Source organism: Arabidopsis thaliana, chromosome 2 (genome assembly GCF_000001735.4).
Source record: "Arabidopsis thaliana chromosome 2, partial sequence".
In the NCBI taxonomy this organism is placed as follows: Eukaryota; Viridiplantae; Streptophyta; class Magnoliopsida; order Brassicales; family Brassicaceae; genus Arabidopsis; species Arabidopsis thaliana.
In genome coordinates this window covers 8,041,642-8,059,105 of record NC_003071.7, presented here as the reverse complement: position 1 = coordinate 8,059,105, position 17,464 = coordinate 8,041,642, and the positions used below count along the sequence as shown (strand labels likewise).

At 30.9% G+C, this 17,464-nt stretch overlaps 2 protein-coding genes across 3 annotated transcripts; both read left to right on the top strand.

Annotated features, from left to right (window-relative positions):
* Positions 1-7,789: 7,789 nt before the first annotated feature.
* Positions 7,790-9,735, top strand: HB21 (homeobox protein 21). The gene is made up of 3 exons (NM_127411.2): positions 7,790-7,980; positions 8,221-8,558; positions 9,207-9,735. The coding sequence occupies exons 1-3, from the start codon at positions 7,893-7,895 to the stop codon at positions 9,441-9,443; spliced, it is 663 nt and encodes a 220-aa protein (NP_179445.1). The 5' UTR covers positions 7,790-7,892; the 3' UTR covers positions 9,444-9,735.
* Positions 9,736-14,072: 4,337 nt separating this feature from the next.
* AT2G18540 (RmlC-like cupins superfamily protein) lies at positions 14,073-17,010 on the top strand (the record flags this gene model as incomplete). 2 transcript variants are annotated; one of them, NM_001335599.1, is made up of 4 exons in its annotated part: positions 14,073-14,392; positions 14,704-14,942; positions 15,038-15,367; positions 15,465-16,987. In NM_001335599.1, the coding sequence occupies 4 exons, from the start codon at positions 14,086-14,088 to the stop codon at positions 16,722-16,724; spliced, it is 2,136 nt and encodes a 711-aa protein (NP_001325114.1). In that variant the 3' UTR covers positions 16,725-16,987. The 2 variants fall into 2 exon arrangements, with proteins under 2 accessions (NP_001325114.1, NP_179444.2); NM_127410.3 differs by having other exon boundaries at positions 14,098-14,392; positions 15,465-17,010.
* Between the last annotated feature and the right edge of the window lie 454 nt (positions 17,011-17,464).

The following is a 17,464-nucleotide window of genomic DNA, read 5'->3' as shown; positions in this document are numbered from 1 at the left end:
AGTCATGTTTCTTCAATATGTGGATTTAGACATGTTTCTTCAAAAATCGGACTCGATTCTCCAATTAAACTAGCATGTTTTTTTGAATAAACTTAAAAATGACAAATTTAAAATTTTAATTCCTCACCTTAGAAAACAAAAGCAATTTTTTTTGTCATTCTAAAAATTATTTACAAATAAGATACTAATTTCATTTGTTGCATTTTTACTAAAGATATAATTAACACTGAAATTTTGATATTCTGATATCATTATATGCACTATCGTGTATCAAAATAAATATGTCATATATATGACGTGCGTGGGAAATAAAAAATTAGTATGATTCGATTTTATAATTTTTTTTAGAAATTTATACGTGTTCGGTTTGAGACCGAGTTAAGTTCAATTATGGAGAAAACCCCATAAAAAAAGAAGGAAAACCAATAAAAATTGCCAAAATATTAAATAGTTTATAAATGTAAATTACCTAAAATTACAACGATTAAGTTCCTGCATCAATATCATTTAAAGATCCACCGCCAAAAATGCATCAATGGAATAACTCAAAGTCCAAGAGATATTTTTTGTCAACAGTTTCTGTTCAATTCTTTGTTAGTAAATCCTAATTACTGGTTTGGTATAATTTGACTTTGAATTGAAGCTAATTTAAACCCGTTTTAATGTGAAGACTCAAGACTATGAAAGATAGTAACTCAACTATTTATCGGGCTATAAGAAATGTGGCCCATTAATGTATTCATTTATATGCATCCTAAGTTTAGTAAATTATTTGAGCCTATAAAGCCCGTAAACATAATTATAAATGTAGTAGTCGGATGGGAATAATTGTGCAGTATGTTTTACCAAACACGTAATTTTTTGCTATTGTAAATAATTTACATAAATTTTTTATGACGGCTTATAGTTTTAGACTTTTAGTCATTATGAAAACAAAGACAACAAGAAATGCCATTTCCCATGTTCCAATCTTTCGTTCTCTGATTCTCTCTTTTTCTTTTCCCTCGTCGCAATCATTTTTTGTTAATTCCATGTTATGGTAAATTAAAGTTTTCACCCAATTATATAATTATATGATATTCTACTTATTGAGTTATTCCATAACGTGATTAACTATCTTTTAAAAAAATGATTAACTATTTGAACTAGAAGTCTAATGTATTATAGCCTATTCAAATAAGCCTAAAACATTACAAAAGTTTTCAGTCCTCTAACCATACAGACTCTAAAGATACAAGTAGGCACATGAAAAATTATAAATCAATTGTTACAAGAAAAAGTCTCAAATGTTAATGAAAATACACTCCCTATTTTATATGGTCAGAAGTCAAATTCGAGAGATTGGTCCTAATGACACTACCGCATTTAGTAATAAATGGCGAGTCGAGTTAATAGGTTCTTGCGTATTTATTTTACAGCTGATATAGATCTTACTGGTTGTTTCTTGAAGGAAAAAGGTTATTATATACAATATAATATGTGAACCAATCAAAGTTTTGAGCTAAACAATTATTTCGATTTGATTAAGAAAATATTATATTGACACAATGCTTCTATGTTGTGCCATGTATACCTTGGACCACCACGAAGTTATACAAGATCGCCTTAAAAGCTGCATGAACGAAAATAGAAAGAATATATTAATAATAGTATTAAGTATTAACATTTAACAATTGAAAAAAACAAGATTAATTAACTGGCTAAACAGATCTAGGACCATAACTTAAGAGCTATCTAGAAATCCACCTTCTTTTTAGCTGGTCCTTGTTAGAATCATTACCTACAACATGATATTTGTAAACACATGTATGGAGACACGTGTCCTCAACCTATTTATGGAAATGTATAATATAGATTAACATGTTGCTAACCATGTGGTTAAAGCACCTAATGGTGATATCGAATTCAGACACAGGTTGGAGCTCGAAAGAGGCAAAGATAAAGGAGAGAGAGTATAGAATAATCTTTGTAAATGTATATTTTTGGAAAGCATATGACTTAAGTGCCACGTGATTAAGGTTTGACCGTACATGATTATTGATTACTCGAGAAGATTGTATTTGTTTGTGGTGATTAATGTCTTTAACCAAGTAAATTTGGAATCTTTAATTGTTGTATAAAAAGAACTAAATATTTAAGCTTCGCTAATTTGGGTGAGTTCATGTTTAAGAAAAAAATTGACAAACGACAAACAAACGAAAAATAAGAAGAATTGATGTAAATTGAGAATATGAGACTTTTAATCGATCTTACAATTACAATTCTTAAAGGCATATTATTGTGGATAAGTAAAGTTAAATTTTTGAAATACATGTTATTTTGGGTAATACTAGTTTTTAATTGTTTTTTTTTTGCTTAAAAAAAAAAGCTTTTTTATTGTATTTCAATTTTATACTTATTACAACATTGATCGATCTTATACTTACCATTTTTCATCGATCTTATGATCATAAAAACAAAAAAAAACAATTAATTCTTGTGTTAAATACCAAAATGATATTTATATCAAAATATAAAGTAATATATGACACCTAAATTATTACGTAATATGTTTACTAGTTCAAGCTTAGAGCCTATATTGGTAATCGTGATACAGTAATAGATTTTTACTAATACGTCAATCAATTTCATTATGTAGGTCTTTAACGTTTGTGGCCATTTATATATAGCATATATTCTATTTCTACCTAAACTCTAAAGATATGGACCTAATAAAGGACTCGAGATCGGTTCTTATGATCATACATGTACTAGTCTTTCTATAACGTTCGAATTGTCTGTTTGTTGGTTCTAGCTAGATATTATATATGCCATCACAATATACACGAGTGACTGATTTTTTCAATTAATAGTTACTATTATTCTATATGTAGTATTATGTCGTATTTTTGATGGATTATGTTATAATTGAGGTTAATTCCGCCAATAATATTTCCGTTATTAAATGGAATGGGGAAGATGAATTAAAACAAATTTAAAAAAAATAATAAGCAAAAATAGTTCCACCAATAATATTTACAAAAATATTGACAAGAATAGATAGAATATGCTCCCTGAATTAATAGAATAGTCTATTTTCAAGAATATGTTCCCATATGTCAACAAAGTTTGAAAAACAAAAACCAAGTAAGGAAACAAAAGCATGCAATTGTCGGCATAATCTTGACAATTTCCCTAATAAACAACTACTGTAGGTTTAGTTTAAATGTACTCAACCAATACGTTGTTTAGGTTTTTTTTTTTATATCTATAAAGGATTATAACTATTATTTCATATACAACTATAGTCTAGTAGTTTATTCCATAGTGGTTTATGCTAATGCAATATTTTATATTATCATCCGAATTTGAACTGATATATAGCAGATTATTAATGAAAAAAATCAATCGGCATGAAGATTATGCTGAAACTTGCCTATCAATCACGCTAATATGAATTGTAACCTTTACCTTTGTTTAAGTTACCATCCTGAAAAAATGTGCTACTGATCAGGCTTTACGGGATGATTTGTGAAAAATCTATTAAAATTGTATAAATTTTAAAATACATTATTGTGTTTAAGACCAGTAATTTTATCAATCATATTTTAATTTTCCTTAACTCCGTCAAATTTTTAAATCACTCACAAGATTCCACAATAACAATCCTAAACCAATCTCTTATTTAGTGTGACTTGCAATACTATGATTCAAAAATCGATTTAAAGAAAAATACATCAACTAAACAAAAACATAGGAAAACAAATTAAATCTTATAAGTTTTAAGTTTTTATTGGATCGGTTGGATCTTATATAAGCTTGTATACATATAAAATTGAACTAAAACATATATTTAAATTGTGTTCAAAGGGTTGTTTTGTTTTTTCTTTTTCTTCGAATCATTCCAACTGAACAGAATTAAGGCCAAACCTGATGGTTAAGCGGTACTAAATTAATAGTGAAATATTACTATCTTTTATGATAAACATTTAATTATGGCTTAATAACTAAATTTTGGTTTACTTGTTGTAAACAGTAGCCGATTGTTTATTTGTTTTGTGTATATACATACTATATACACATATAGGTTTATCATGGCTTAACGAGTAAGAAAATGTCTCGAAATAGAAGAGGCGAAATCAAATGTGTCTAAAGAACAACTAAAGCGTGCAAAAAGTAAGAACCTTTTAATGTGTTTTAAAAAAAAACGAAAAAGAAACTAATCATGGTTTCATTCATCTTTATTTACTTTTAATTTTTAAAACTTTCTGATTTAGCATTTGGCTCTTTTGATTTACGTTCATACAAGAAACATTGTATATTACTAATACTATACGTTGGTTAACAGCGTATTTAATTATTTGAACTCGTGTAAATTTTTGTATATATTATAGTTTTGTTGGATTATTCTGATGTAGACTTGTAACAAATTAAAGTGCAAACCAAAGTACTAGAAAACTGAGTTTCCTACTCAAAGGAACTTTTCATTTCTCCATCACCTTCAACGTTATATTTTTTTTTTCTCAATGAACGTCCATAGAGTTTAGTAGTTTACACATTTCATCGGACAAACAAATCATTATAAATTTTATTTGTAAACGGTATTATTTTATAAAAGAAAAAAATAATGAATAGACTTCGGATATTTGTTCAAAATTATAATCGTTTTATATTATTTACTTTCACTTAAAGTGTATATTCAGTTTATAAATTTAATTTTATTACATTTATGCATGGTTCAAGTATCCTGAAAGGCTAAAACAACAAATATCTTCTTATCTATTGTCTTTTTCATTTGTTTTTATTTCTGTGAACCTCGCTTTCATCACTTACTGACATACAAAAATGTGGGCTATCCATATGTCGTCTGGGTCATTGACACGTGTCCTTATCGGAATAACCCCAATTAGGACAAAATGTTGAAAGTTAAAACTTACATGCTTTTATCGTTCGTCTCCTTTCTCATTTAGGGAATCTCTAAAGACATACGTTAACCATTTCTTTAAAATTTTCCCGATTCATAAGCCAACCAAATTCAATTAATTTGGTAAAGATTCTCATCACAGACGCAATGTTTTTGTTATATTAGTTATATATACATGTATCTTAATAATAATAAATAAATAAAAGTAACGGTTATTTGTTGATAAGTATTTGCCTATTTGGGATAAGATGATTATTTTTTTCTCTAATGGATAAATAAAAGTATTTTATTTTTCTAGGTGTAATAGATAAAATTAGCCATTCATGTATAACTAACTAACACGTCATCTTGCGTTTAAATATTTAAGTCATGTAATCTTCATGTCTTTTTAACATTTTTCTTCTAAACCATTTAAACAGCTAATTATCATAAAAATCAGCTACTTAACTAGCTAGTAAGTAGTAACTACGCTCTGCTATTTAACTACATTCCGCTAGTTTTAATCCTCAGAATATAGAAGAATCTTAAATTTTGAGAAGATAAATGCTTAAAGAAACATTAAACGATCGATTTTCTGTTAACAAATTGGTCAAAATAGTGTGTACGTGGTTGTGGCTTGTGGCTGGCTTGTGGCTGAACCAGTAAAAACATTTCGAATAAAACACATTTCATCACAAAAATTAATATTTTGGCGGCTATTGCTTACCAAAGTCTGATTGGTCGAAAGAAAGTTTGGAAACTGAAGATCAGAAGACGTGTATGAATGTGAGAGGTGGCCTACCTGCGAATTGGTAGAATGTTGACACGTGATTAGACTCCATGTGCTTACCTTATCACCCGAAAAGAAGCTCTTTCATAGTTTCATTGGCGTGAAGCGATGAAAGAAAGTAAAAAATATCGATTGATGTATGTACTTTTTTGTGTATTAAGGTGTACGTACACTGATTTTCGTGGTTTTAAGCATTTTTTTTTCTTCGTTTTAAAGCTTAACTTTAACTCATTTGAATATATAAATTGGTTATGTAAACCAGGAATCAAACGTTAGATTATCCATGATTAACCGAATACTCTAATTATACAAATAGAGTGTATCATTGTAACGGAATCTTTAAGAGGAATAACAGAATAATTTCATCTTCTTCGTTTTTTTTTCAAATTCTCGTTCACTAATATGGTATCATAGAGTTAAGTTTTAAAATCTCAACCGATTTGACCTAAATTTCATGGATCTTTGAGATTCTTCTTCTGTAGATCTCACTGAAGTCTCGTTCACTAACAATTAGCCATTTTTTCCACAATATATATATTTTCTATATTAAAATTATATATTTTATTTTAATATATCTATATATATATATATATATATATATATAACATTAAGTCATATATATATCTAAATTATTCAGAATGTAAAACAGGAAAAACAATTATTCAAAATGGGTAAAGATATAATCTGGGTATGTCAACATTTGTAAAAACGTTTTCTAAGAAAACAAAACAAAATAGTTGTTCAAAATGGGTAGAGTAGTTTGAATTTTAAGGTATATGTATTAAACCCAAATTTTGAAGGTTACTTTGTTCTTTGAATATAACTTACCACGGTTTTACATGGATTCTATATGCAGAATATTGTTATTTATTTATGAAATGTTATTTTTACAGTATGTACATATGCATACGTATGTTCAAAATATATGTTGATCATTGCTAAAAAGAAAAACGATTACCTCGTATTTATTATTTTAAACTCTGAATAACCTAAAATGTGTTTCCATTTTGGCTATACAACAAAATAAACGTTAACATTAACGTAGACCATATATGTTTCGAGTTTAAAAACCGATTAAAGAAAACATTTGAAAGAGTGAGTAAAATTATTAGTATACGAGAGATGAGAGTAAAAGTAAACTACCTTTTGAAAGACAAGTCAGTTATGTTTTCTCTTTTAGGTTGTTGCTTAGACTTATCCATATGATGGTGATAACGACATCCTCTAATCCTCTCATCACACGTAAATTAAGCTTTATCGCATTACATATTTATAAATGATAATTACATGTATTTCCTTTAGTTTTTCAAAGGCGACCTATATATTGATTATTGCTTTGGTTTTAAAGACTACGTACGTGTTAATATCCATACCTTAAGAAGCATTTTAAAAATGGAATATGTTTCATAAGACTTTTTTTGTTTTGATAAGAATTTACATGAACTAATTAACTTGTTTATGCTTCTTAAGATAATCAAGGGTTTGTATGTCAAAACACACACTATTTAGGAGCTCTAGTAATTAAGTGAGTTTTGGTTCCAAATTGCCAACAAAGTGTAAGATCTACAACAAAGATCGAATAAATTAAACTACGGCGGTTTAGTTGAAAAGTTATTGAACTATAGGCTGCATATTTTAGAAAATTCCTACGTAAACAATATATCCGCATTATAAATTTTCAATTCTAGTTAAGATTTCTATTTTATATATAAAAACATAAAATGATCCATTTATCAATTGTTACCAAATTATAAAAACATAAAATGATTTTATAGTCCAAATAATATTGGGAGGTTGTTTATTCTTTTTTTTTTTTTTGGTCTCTTACTTATTGTCACATGAATTTGACAAAGAAAATGATATTGTCAAGTTAAAGTCATGTATTTTCAATATGAAACAATATTAACTATTAAGATATTAACGAAAGTGATGTACATATGTCATTTGAGATCTACTACTAGTCTTGATTTGCTAAGTGGCAATAATGTTATTTGAAAGAATCATAAGCCCAAATCCGGAAAAAAGAAATATGTATTAGAAAAAAAAAAACTCTAATCAAACCATCCCTTGACACCTACTCCTCCTTTATAAATGATAAGTCCTCTGCTTCTCCTAACACATCTTCTCTTATTGCAGAAAAGGTGAGACAAAAAACATCACCAATCTTTTGAATCTAAGAGAGAGAAGAAGAAGAAGGTCTAGAGAACGAAAAGAAGAAACATGAATAACCAGAATGTAGATGATCATAATCTTCTACTCATTTCTCAATTGTACCCTAATGTCTATACTCCATTAGTACCACAACAAGGTTTGCACATCCTAAAGTTCCATTTTTTTGTTTTCATATATTAAAAAAGACATCCAAAATTGGTTATAGAAATATCTTCAAGTGGGTCTTCTTTATTTTTGTTCTGGATAATATGTTTGTCTTCTGTAGTCTTTTCATTTTCATATACGTACATGATACTAGAGAAGACTTAAAAGAGCTAAACATTTAAAGAATTTATGTTTTGTTGTACCATTGGTTTTGATGGGTTTCTTTGACCAGGAGGAGAAGCAAAACCAACACGGCGGAGGAAAAGGAAGAGCAAGAGTGTTGTGGTGGCAGAGGAGGGTGAAAACGAAGGCAATGGGTGGTTTAGAAAGAGAAAATTGAGTGATGAGCAAGTAAGAATGTTGGAGATTAGCTTTGAAGACGATCATAAGCTTGAATCCGAGAGGAAAGATCGGCTTGCTTCTGAGTTAGGGCTTGATCCTCGTCAAGTCGCCGTCTGGTTCCAAAACCGCCGTGCACGGTGGAAGAACAAACGAGTCGAGGATGAATACACTAAACTCAAGAATGCATACGAAACCACCGTCGTTGAGAAATGTCGTCTTGATTCTGAGGTACGTTCTCACATTTTCTAAAAGATAAGTAAATTATTTGGTATTTTGGTTAATAATCTTTAAATATAATATAGTTATAGCTTTTATTTAAGTTGATCAAAGATAAAAGTTACCCGTTTTTCTCTTTTAATCAAGAGTTCCTATTTGTGAACATAAAATATTATAGTGTTTTACCAAAAAATGTTGTTATTTTTTTCTATAAGGTATAAAGATATTTTCTAAATTATATTGTTTTTACAAGATGATGGACACCAAGTGAAACCATCACGTAGTATAATTAAGCAAATGAGAAAGAAAAATCAAAATGCTGATTGAATTTTAAAGTTTTTTTTTTTGTTACCTTCTATAGCTAAAATAGTAATATATGTAAACTAATAATTGTAGTGTAATTATCTTGGTTCTATAAAAGAAAATCATACAGCAAAGTGAACAGCAAAAAAACAAAAGTGTCATTATATGTAATTATCTTTCCGTACAAACACCCTTTGTTTTCTAGTGGTTACTCGCTTGTCTAAGTCATTGACTCATTGGGTCTCTCTTATCACCAGCCCCACAAAATAAAACTCATCAAATCAAACTCTAATAATAACATGATTAGCTGTTAATGGGAAATGATTATCTCTAAATCAAATCAAATTATAATTTCAGGTTATTCACCTAAAGGAACAACTTTACGAGGCTGAAAGAGAGATCCAACGGCTTGCAAAAAGAGTTGAAGGAACTTTAAGTAACAGTCCTATCTCATCCTCTGTGACCATTGAAGCCAATCATACGACACCGTTTTTTGGAGATTACGACATCGGATTTGACGGTGAGGCTGACGAGAACTTGCTCTACTCGCCAGATTACATTGATGGATTAGACTGGATGAGCCAATTTATGTAAAAAACTATAAGCTAATCTATTTTCAGTCGTAGTATAGTATATAAATATATAGGGGTTAATTGTGACAATTACATTAATTTATGATTGGTCGATATCTACAATGAAGCAGGATGTAGATAAAATTATGGGCCTATTCGCTAGTGTAATATTGTGGATATCTTTCTCGTAGCATCGATTATTTAGGTCGATGGAGGTCAAGTTTGGACCCAAGAAAAAAAGAATGTATATATCTGTCAATTATAAGTAAATTGTATATTTCTATTGATCTAGTTATAGAAATATTAAGCATAAATATTATCATTCATGTGAATGTCAAAGCATCCAAATTGTATTCAGTACTACATTCACATCGTTAAACATATCTTCTAAAATTAATACCCGGATAACCAACAATCTAACTAACAAGATACACTTTAAAAATTGGATATGTTGAAAACAAAAATGCTACAATCAATCAACAAAACCGTATAACCAGTTTGAGAATGTATTACGAATTTTTCTTTTTTTATAAAGAAGAATTATTTTGTTATTCCTATTTATCATGTAAAAATATAAGTTATTTAAAGAAATTGAGCTTAGTATTAAGAATTGCGTATGTCAATATTTTGATATTTTTTAAGTCGCATATTTTACATTATGGGGAAGAATGTTCTTTTATTTGCAGTGAACGTCTCCATTAGCAACTTTACGCATCATCAATACGTGATAGTATGATACGTATAAGAATTTGTACGGTTTAGAATACGGACTATTGGTCATTGGAATCTATAGCCTGATAGAAACTAAAGCATGTCTTCTTGTCAGGTTGCTAAGTACGTGTTTCAACATGGACGGTGGACATATGTTTTTTATTTCTTTAAAGAACGTTATATGAGCTATATAAACTATGTGGTGCCTTTTAAGGACTTTTTATCATGCATATTTAATTGCATGGTGGAAAATAAATGGCTAATGGTATACAAACACAAACAAAACGACGATAAAACTTTAAATGTTGAAGGATAAGATATTGCCTAAAATTTAAAAAGAAATTCGGATAAAATGTAGCTCAATCGGGTAACAAATTAAATGGGTTCATCTCATGTGACAACAAAATTGGAGAGGTTATGACTATAGGACAGTCCAATATTGACTCTAGATAATGCCTAGATATACATGCTTTACCATTATCGATTTATTATTTAAATCACAGATTCCGATTGTTAGAAAAACAAAAAGGATTCCGAATGTAAGAAAGATAAAAAAAAGATTCCGATAGTTAGGATGCTTTTCAAGTCTAAAACAAAGGTTTATTATTATAAAAATTTATTTTTGCTGATTTTTTTTTTCTTTATAGTACTAATAGCTAGAACATTAAACTTAAGAATCAATGATTTTGCGGGGGGCTAGTGAGCCTCTCTTCTCACCAAATCCTCATTACATAGTATTAGTTGCCGTTTCTTATGGTTAAACCACTGATTTTTTTTAGTTCTTAAACCACCAGCTATAATTAAAACTAAACTAATTGTATAACAATTTTAAAACACCATGCATCTAAAAGGGCTAATTTGAAAATAGAAAAACTCTTTCAGTTTTATTGAGCTTAAATGAGTTCTTGCAATAAATAAGGTAAATTTGTGTGGATATTTGCAGAAACACAACAAACGTTTTCCTTGCCGAAAGTTATAGTGAACAACACAGATTGACAAAAATACTTTTAAACTAGTGATCAACTGCTATAAAGGTATTCTATAAACATAGTAATATGTTGAATGTTGAAAAAAAAAAATCGTAGACAATATGGGGGATTATTTAAGTGGCCATGACTAAATTATTAATTAGGTAAATGATAAAGTGGCAAAACTGTAATTAAGGAGTTTCAGATTTTTGTTTTTCACATTTTGGGAAAGTCATTCGGATTTCGCATATTAATGCTATTTTATTTAATAGCAAGTTGTTGGATAATATTGCATGATAATTTTCTATAGAAGTTTTCTATATAACATACTGATTTTTCTAAATTCGTTACATGAACAAAATAGCATGTCATTTTAGTTAAGAACATGTTATTTTCTCAAAATTAGTGTGTTATATACTAAATTGGATAGAGTGTACTTTTCAAACTAAAAAGAAAAACATTTTAACTTATATATCTGATATTAACAGAAGTTCATGGTTATCTAGAATGGTTGTATGAATACTCTAGAAAATATTAATTTTATTATTTACTTACAATTTTCATTTGTGGATATGCAACCTAATAAAAACGGAACACCAAACATCTATAAATTTTTTAATTGGTTTTGGCTAAAATTAATGAGAAGGGGATATGTTGAGGCCATCAAGTTTATTTGACAGAGAAAATGATTTTTAAGAGTTTAATGTGTGTTTAGGGAATGGTATTGGGTGTTAAAACCTTGCAGCGGTGGCCGGTGGCAAAGAAGCAATAACTCCAATCTCTTTTTAATTTCAATATCTAGGAAGCTCACATGAAATATCAGTTTCACTTCCCAACCATCATTTTTCATGGCTCACTTTAGTTATTTATCAGAAGAAATCGGCCTAACTTTATATCCCTAGATAGTAAATACACTATAGTTTGTAAGTTAAAAACAAAACTTTCGATATACTTTGACTGACCCCCACACCTAATGTGCTCTCGTTAAGTTCAGATTCTGTCAAACCATGAACTAACTAAGAAACATTGGTAACAACTTACTGGAAACAAAAAGCGGAATCGATAAAAGATAAAAAAGAGTGTGATTGGTGTAATTTTAAGAAACATAGATTGGATTTGTACACTTTTTATAGTTCAAGCAGATTCAATCTTAGCATTTTAGTATAGAATAATATGTGTCGAGATATCATGGTTCATGGATTGATGCTGTTAAAAAGGTTGGTCATATTTTTCTTATGTATAAGAGATAGAAAGTAATGTTTAACCAAAAGAACTTGATTTTTAGTAGTGTTTTTACATTTTTTTGGGTTTCTTAATCATTCGCAAACTTAGTTGCACAAGCTGTGGAATACAATTTATGAATTTTATATGGAAAAAGAGGAAAACTTAATATATGTGAAAAAAGAAAGAAAGAGAAAAACGATCCTATTTGTTGCGATTATGTATTATTTAGGCCCATTTATATCTTAGCCAACGGCCCATTGAAAAACTGTCTCATATATTATTTAATAAGAGTATAGAGAGCCACATTATTTTGGGTCAAAATTGAGTAAATGACTTTGATGACCTGATAATATTAGAAGCTATTTTTCCAAATAACGACTATGTATTAGAGAAATAACATAGTGTATACCGAATAACGATCGAATTTTTATGCTTAAGTCATGCTCTACTTGACTTAAATCGAATTTTTATGCTTAAGTCATGATTAGTGTTAATTTTAAAGAAACATGATTATCTACATATACATTTTTGCAGCCATTTTGTGAAATAAATCCTGGAGTTGTAACTTATTTACAATGGCTGCCACTAGCTTTTAATTATTGATTTTCTTTTGGCAATAAATTGATTAACAAACAAAAAATATTTCAAATATATTCTAATCCCATATATCACGCAAATTTCTCCAAAATTTGAACTAGATTTCGGAAACTATTTAAAACAAAAAATATTTGACAAACCAAAATACAATTGCAATCCCTTAAAATGAGCAAAACGCACCTAAATACATTTCTTATCAGTTCACTAAATCTTATTTCTCCAATATTTGAATTAGATTTCGACAACTATTTAAAACAAAAATTTGTTTGACAAACTAAAATATAATTGCAATCCCGTAAAATATTTTTTTAAATTAGCGGTGTACTGCAGATTTTTTTAACGGGACGGGTTTGGTAGAACGGGTTTGGAAGGATGTTACTTGTAAACTATAAAATATAAATATTTTATAAATAAATATAATTTACAGACTTTTATATATACTAATTTTAAAAAAACAATTATTTCTGCGGTGTACCGCGGGTTATAATCTACTTATTATTATTCTGTTACATTGAAAGAACTTAACAATAAAAAAAATTGTTAGAGATTGAGCAAACATTTTGGCTAGTAATTATTTTCTTCTCTTTATTTATAGAAGCAAAATAAGGAATGTTCTAAATCCATTAACAAGCCTCATGCAACTACTGAACTACACTTTGTTCACACGAGGCCTCGGAAGTTCTTGCTTCGGTATGTGGGAAATGGTTCACAAGTTTAACATAATGGGCTGGGCCCTATATTACTTTGAAATTTGTCTAATGATTACCACACATCATTAGAGATATTGTCACTAGGATCAATAGAAAATGCAAAGCACAAACGATTACGACTATATCCACTTATTTGACGATACGTTAGATGCTTTAGTTGATCATTTAAACAAAAAAAAAGAAAGAGATGCAATGTTTTTGTTCCCTTCAAAGATTTTAAGATTTTTTAGTTACCAATCAATCAAATACAATTATCTACTTCGACGTAAGTTATAATATTTTTCAACGATTGACGGCATTTCACGAACATTAGATTAGTATCAAGAAATAATTCACCACGTGTCAAAGTAATAATACACGTGTTCACTTATCACGACACGTGTCTATTCACGGACCCACCTCTCATCGTTCCATTGATGTTAATAAAAGAGCTAAAGATTCTCTCATTTGAGTAATGCAACAAACAATGTCGAGATTTAGGATACTACCACTGTCCATTTTCCTCTGTTTTGTTAGCTTGTTCTTCTGCACAGAGTCTTTTACGCACCAAAATGGCGTCGTTCCGAGCTTTGACCCGTCGTATTCGTCTCCACTTCTGGTCAAGAAGGATCAACGCACGTCAGTCGTCGCGACGGAGTTTGGAAATATATCAGCCGTTCAGATCGGTGATGGATACCATATTCAGTTCATAACATTGGAGCCAAACGCACTTTTGCTTCCACTTCTTCTCCATTCCGACATGGTTTTCTTTGTTCACACTGGTACGTCAAAACACTCATCTACTTTTGTGTTTTCTAAAAAATTATTGATCGGACCAAAGAATCTTAAGCCGTAAGTGAACCGAAATTATTTGACACTGATAGGTCAAATTATTTTGGTGAACAAAGTAAATTGAAGTTTATCAAAACATGATATTAGAACTTTGGTTTATACTTTGGTTTTCTCGTCTAAAACATTGAATTAAGCTTAATATTTTTTTTTTCTTTTCATTGGAGCCTTCGGTTTTTATAAGAGCATGGTTAGGGTTTATTACAAAAAGTAGTATTGTGATTGCAATTGGGATTGTGTATAGGGACTGGGATTCTGAATTGGATCGATGAGGAGAGCGAGAGGAAGTTAGAATTAAGACGGGGAGATGTTTTCAGGCTACGTTCCGGTACAGTCTTCTATGTACATAGCAACGAGAAACTTAGGGTTTACGCAATCTTTAATGTGGGGAAGTGTTTAAACGATCCATGTCTTGGAGCCTACTCGAGTGTTAGAGACCTTTTATTGGGTTTCGACGATAGAACTCTCCGGTCAGCTTTTGCGGTACGTTCTGTTTCTTTAAGATTCATAAATGTACATGATTCTATTTCTAGTTGTTGTTTCACTAATTACATTGTGTTGTTTTTACGATATGGAAGGTTCCTGAGGATATTTTGAGGAAGATAAGAGACGCAACAAAACCTCCGTTGATTGTAAATGCTCTACCGAGAAACAGAACACAAGGCTTGGAGGAGGATAAGTGGCAATCACGGCTTGTTAGGCTCTTTGTCAGTGTTGAAGACGTGACTGATCACCTGGCTATGAAACCAATCGTTGATACTAATAAAAAGAAATCAAGAACGTTCAATGTTTTTGAGGAAGACCCGGACTTTGAGAACAACAACGGGCGGAGCATAGTGGTAGACGAGAAGGATTTGGATGCTTTAAAGGGTTCAAGATTTGGGGTTTTTATGGTTAATCTAACTAAGGTTAAGGCACTTGAAACTAACAAAATATATATCCTTGGTTCTTGATCTCTTGTCTTGTCTTCATGTGTCTTAAAAAATGGTGTATCCCATTTTGTAGGGATCGATGATAGGACCACATTGGAACCCTAGTGCTTGCGAGATATCGATTGTGTTAGAAGGGGAAGGCATGGTTCGGGTGGTTAACCAACAGTCGTTGTCTTCTTGCAAAAACGATAGGAAGAGCGAGAGCTTCATGGTTGAGGAAGGAGATGTTTTTGTTGTGCCGAAGTTTCATCCGATGGCTCAAATGTCTTTCGAAAACAGTTCATTTGTATTTATGGGGTTTAGCACATCGGCGAAGACAAACCACCCTCAGTTCTTAGTAGGGCAAAGCTCAGTTTTAAAAGTATTGGACCGGGACGTAGTTGCTGTGTCTTTCAACTTGAGTAATGAGACTATCAAGGGACTCTTGAAAGCTCAGAAAGAAAGTGTGATATTTGAGTGTGCGTCATGTGCGGAGGGGGAGCTTTCAAAGCTTATGAGGGAGATTGAAGAGAGGAAGAGACGTGAGGAGGAAGAAATTGAGCGAAGACGGAAAGAAGAGGAGGAAGCAAGGAAAAGAGAAGAAGCTAAGAGACGAGAGGAAGAGGAAGCTAAGAGACGTGAAGAGGAAGAAACTGAGCGTAAAAAGAGAGAAGAAGAGGAAGCAAGAAAGAGAGAAGAAGAAAGGAAAAGAGAGGAGGAAGAAGCTAAGAGACGAGAGGAGGAACGAAAGAAACGTGAGGAGGAAGCCGAACAGGCAAGAAAGAGAGAAGAAGAAAGGGAGAAGGAAGAGGAAATGGCGAAGAAACGAGAAGAAGAGAGGCAGAGGAAAGAAAGAGAGGAAGTGGAGAGGAAGAGACGTGAGGAACAAGAGAGGAAGAGACGTGAAGAAGAAGCAAGGAAGAGAGAAGAAGAGAGAAAGAGAGAAGAAGAGATGGCAAAGAGACGAGAGCAAGAGAGGCAGAGGAAAGAAAGAGAGGAAGTGGAGAGGAAGATACGCGAGGAACAAGAAAGAAAGAGAGAAGAAGAGATGGCAAAGAGACGAGAGCAAGAGAGGCAGAAGAAAGAAAGAGAGGAAATGGAAAGGAAGAAACGCGAGGAAGAAGCTAGGAAGAGAGAAGAAGAGATGGCGAAGATACGGGAGGAAGAGAGGCAGAGGAAAGAGAGAGAAGATGTGGAGAGGAAGAGACGTGAAGAGGAAGCTATGAGGAGAGAAGAGGAGAGAAAGAGAGAAGAAGAAGCGGCTAAAAGAGCAGAGGAGGAACGAAGGAAAAAAGAGGAAGAAGAAGAGAAGCGGAGATGGCCGCCGCAGCCAAAACCACCCGAGGAAATATAGCGGTCGAGTCTTAAAAGCACATAACTTTCTCGTTTTAATATTTTCGTGAGTGTTCGTTTTGTTCTTTAGCTTTTGTAAATTGAGCATCTAGCTATGTAAAGTTTGATGTTTTTGACATATGGTCAAATATGAGATTGTGACATAGCATAATGGATGAGGTAGCTGAGGTGTGTTGAGAGATCAAGTGAAGGCGAGAAGTAAGACGAAAGAGCAAAAAGAGAATCAAGATAATTAAGTTGAATAGTGAAGTAGCTGCAACCGAAAGTCGGATTACAGTGAAACTCAGCAAATATAATAATTTTTTTTTTTTTATGTACTATCAAGTAGGAGACAAAATTTATAGATTGAGTTTGAAAATAATCATTTTACTATTCAGAATAGTTATTTTTACTGTTTTATTTGTACACTTAAATTAGTACAACACTTTTAATGTCCAGATATATGTAATCTAACACTAAAAATGTTATACAGATCTAAGTGTATCAATCAAACAGCGAAAAGTAACTATTTTACAAATTGTGAATAGTAAAATAACTATTTTTTTAATTATATTTAAAAAAATAACTATTTTTCTATAGTTCAATGTTTTAAAGATGTATATTTGCTTTTTATAGACTGTCAGATAAATTTGGTGCTTGAATAAAGGACAAGAGAAAGATAATTTGGTGCTAGAAGTCGGCATCATAGCTGCAAAAGAGGAGTTCTTGTTAGCTGTGGTGTTAGTAGATTAGGGTTCGTGT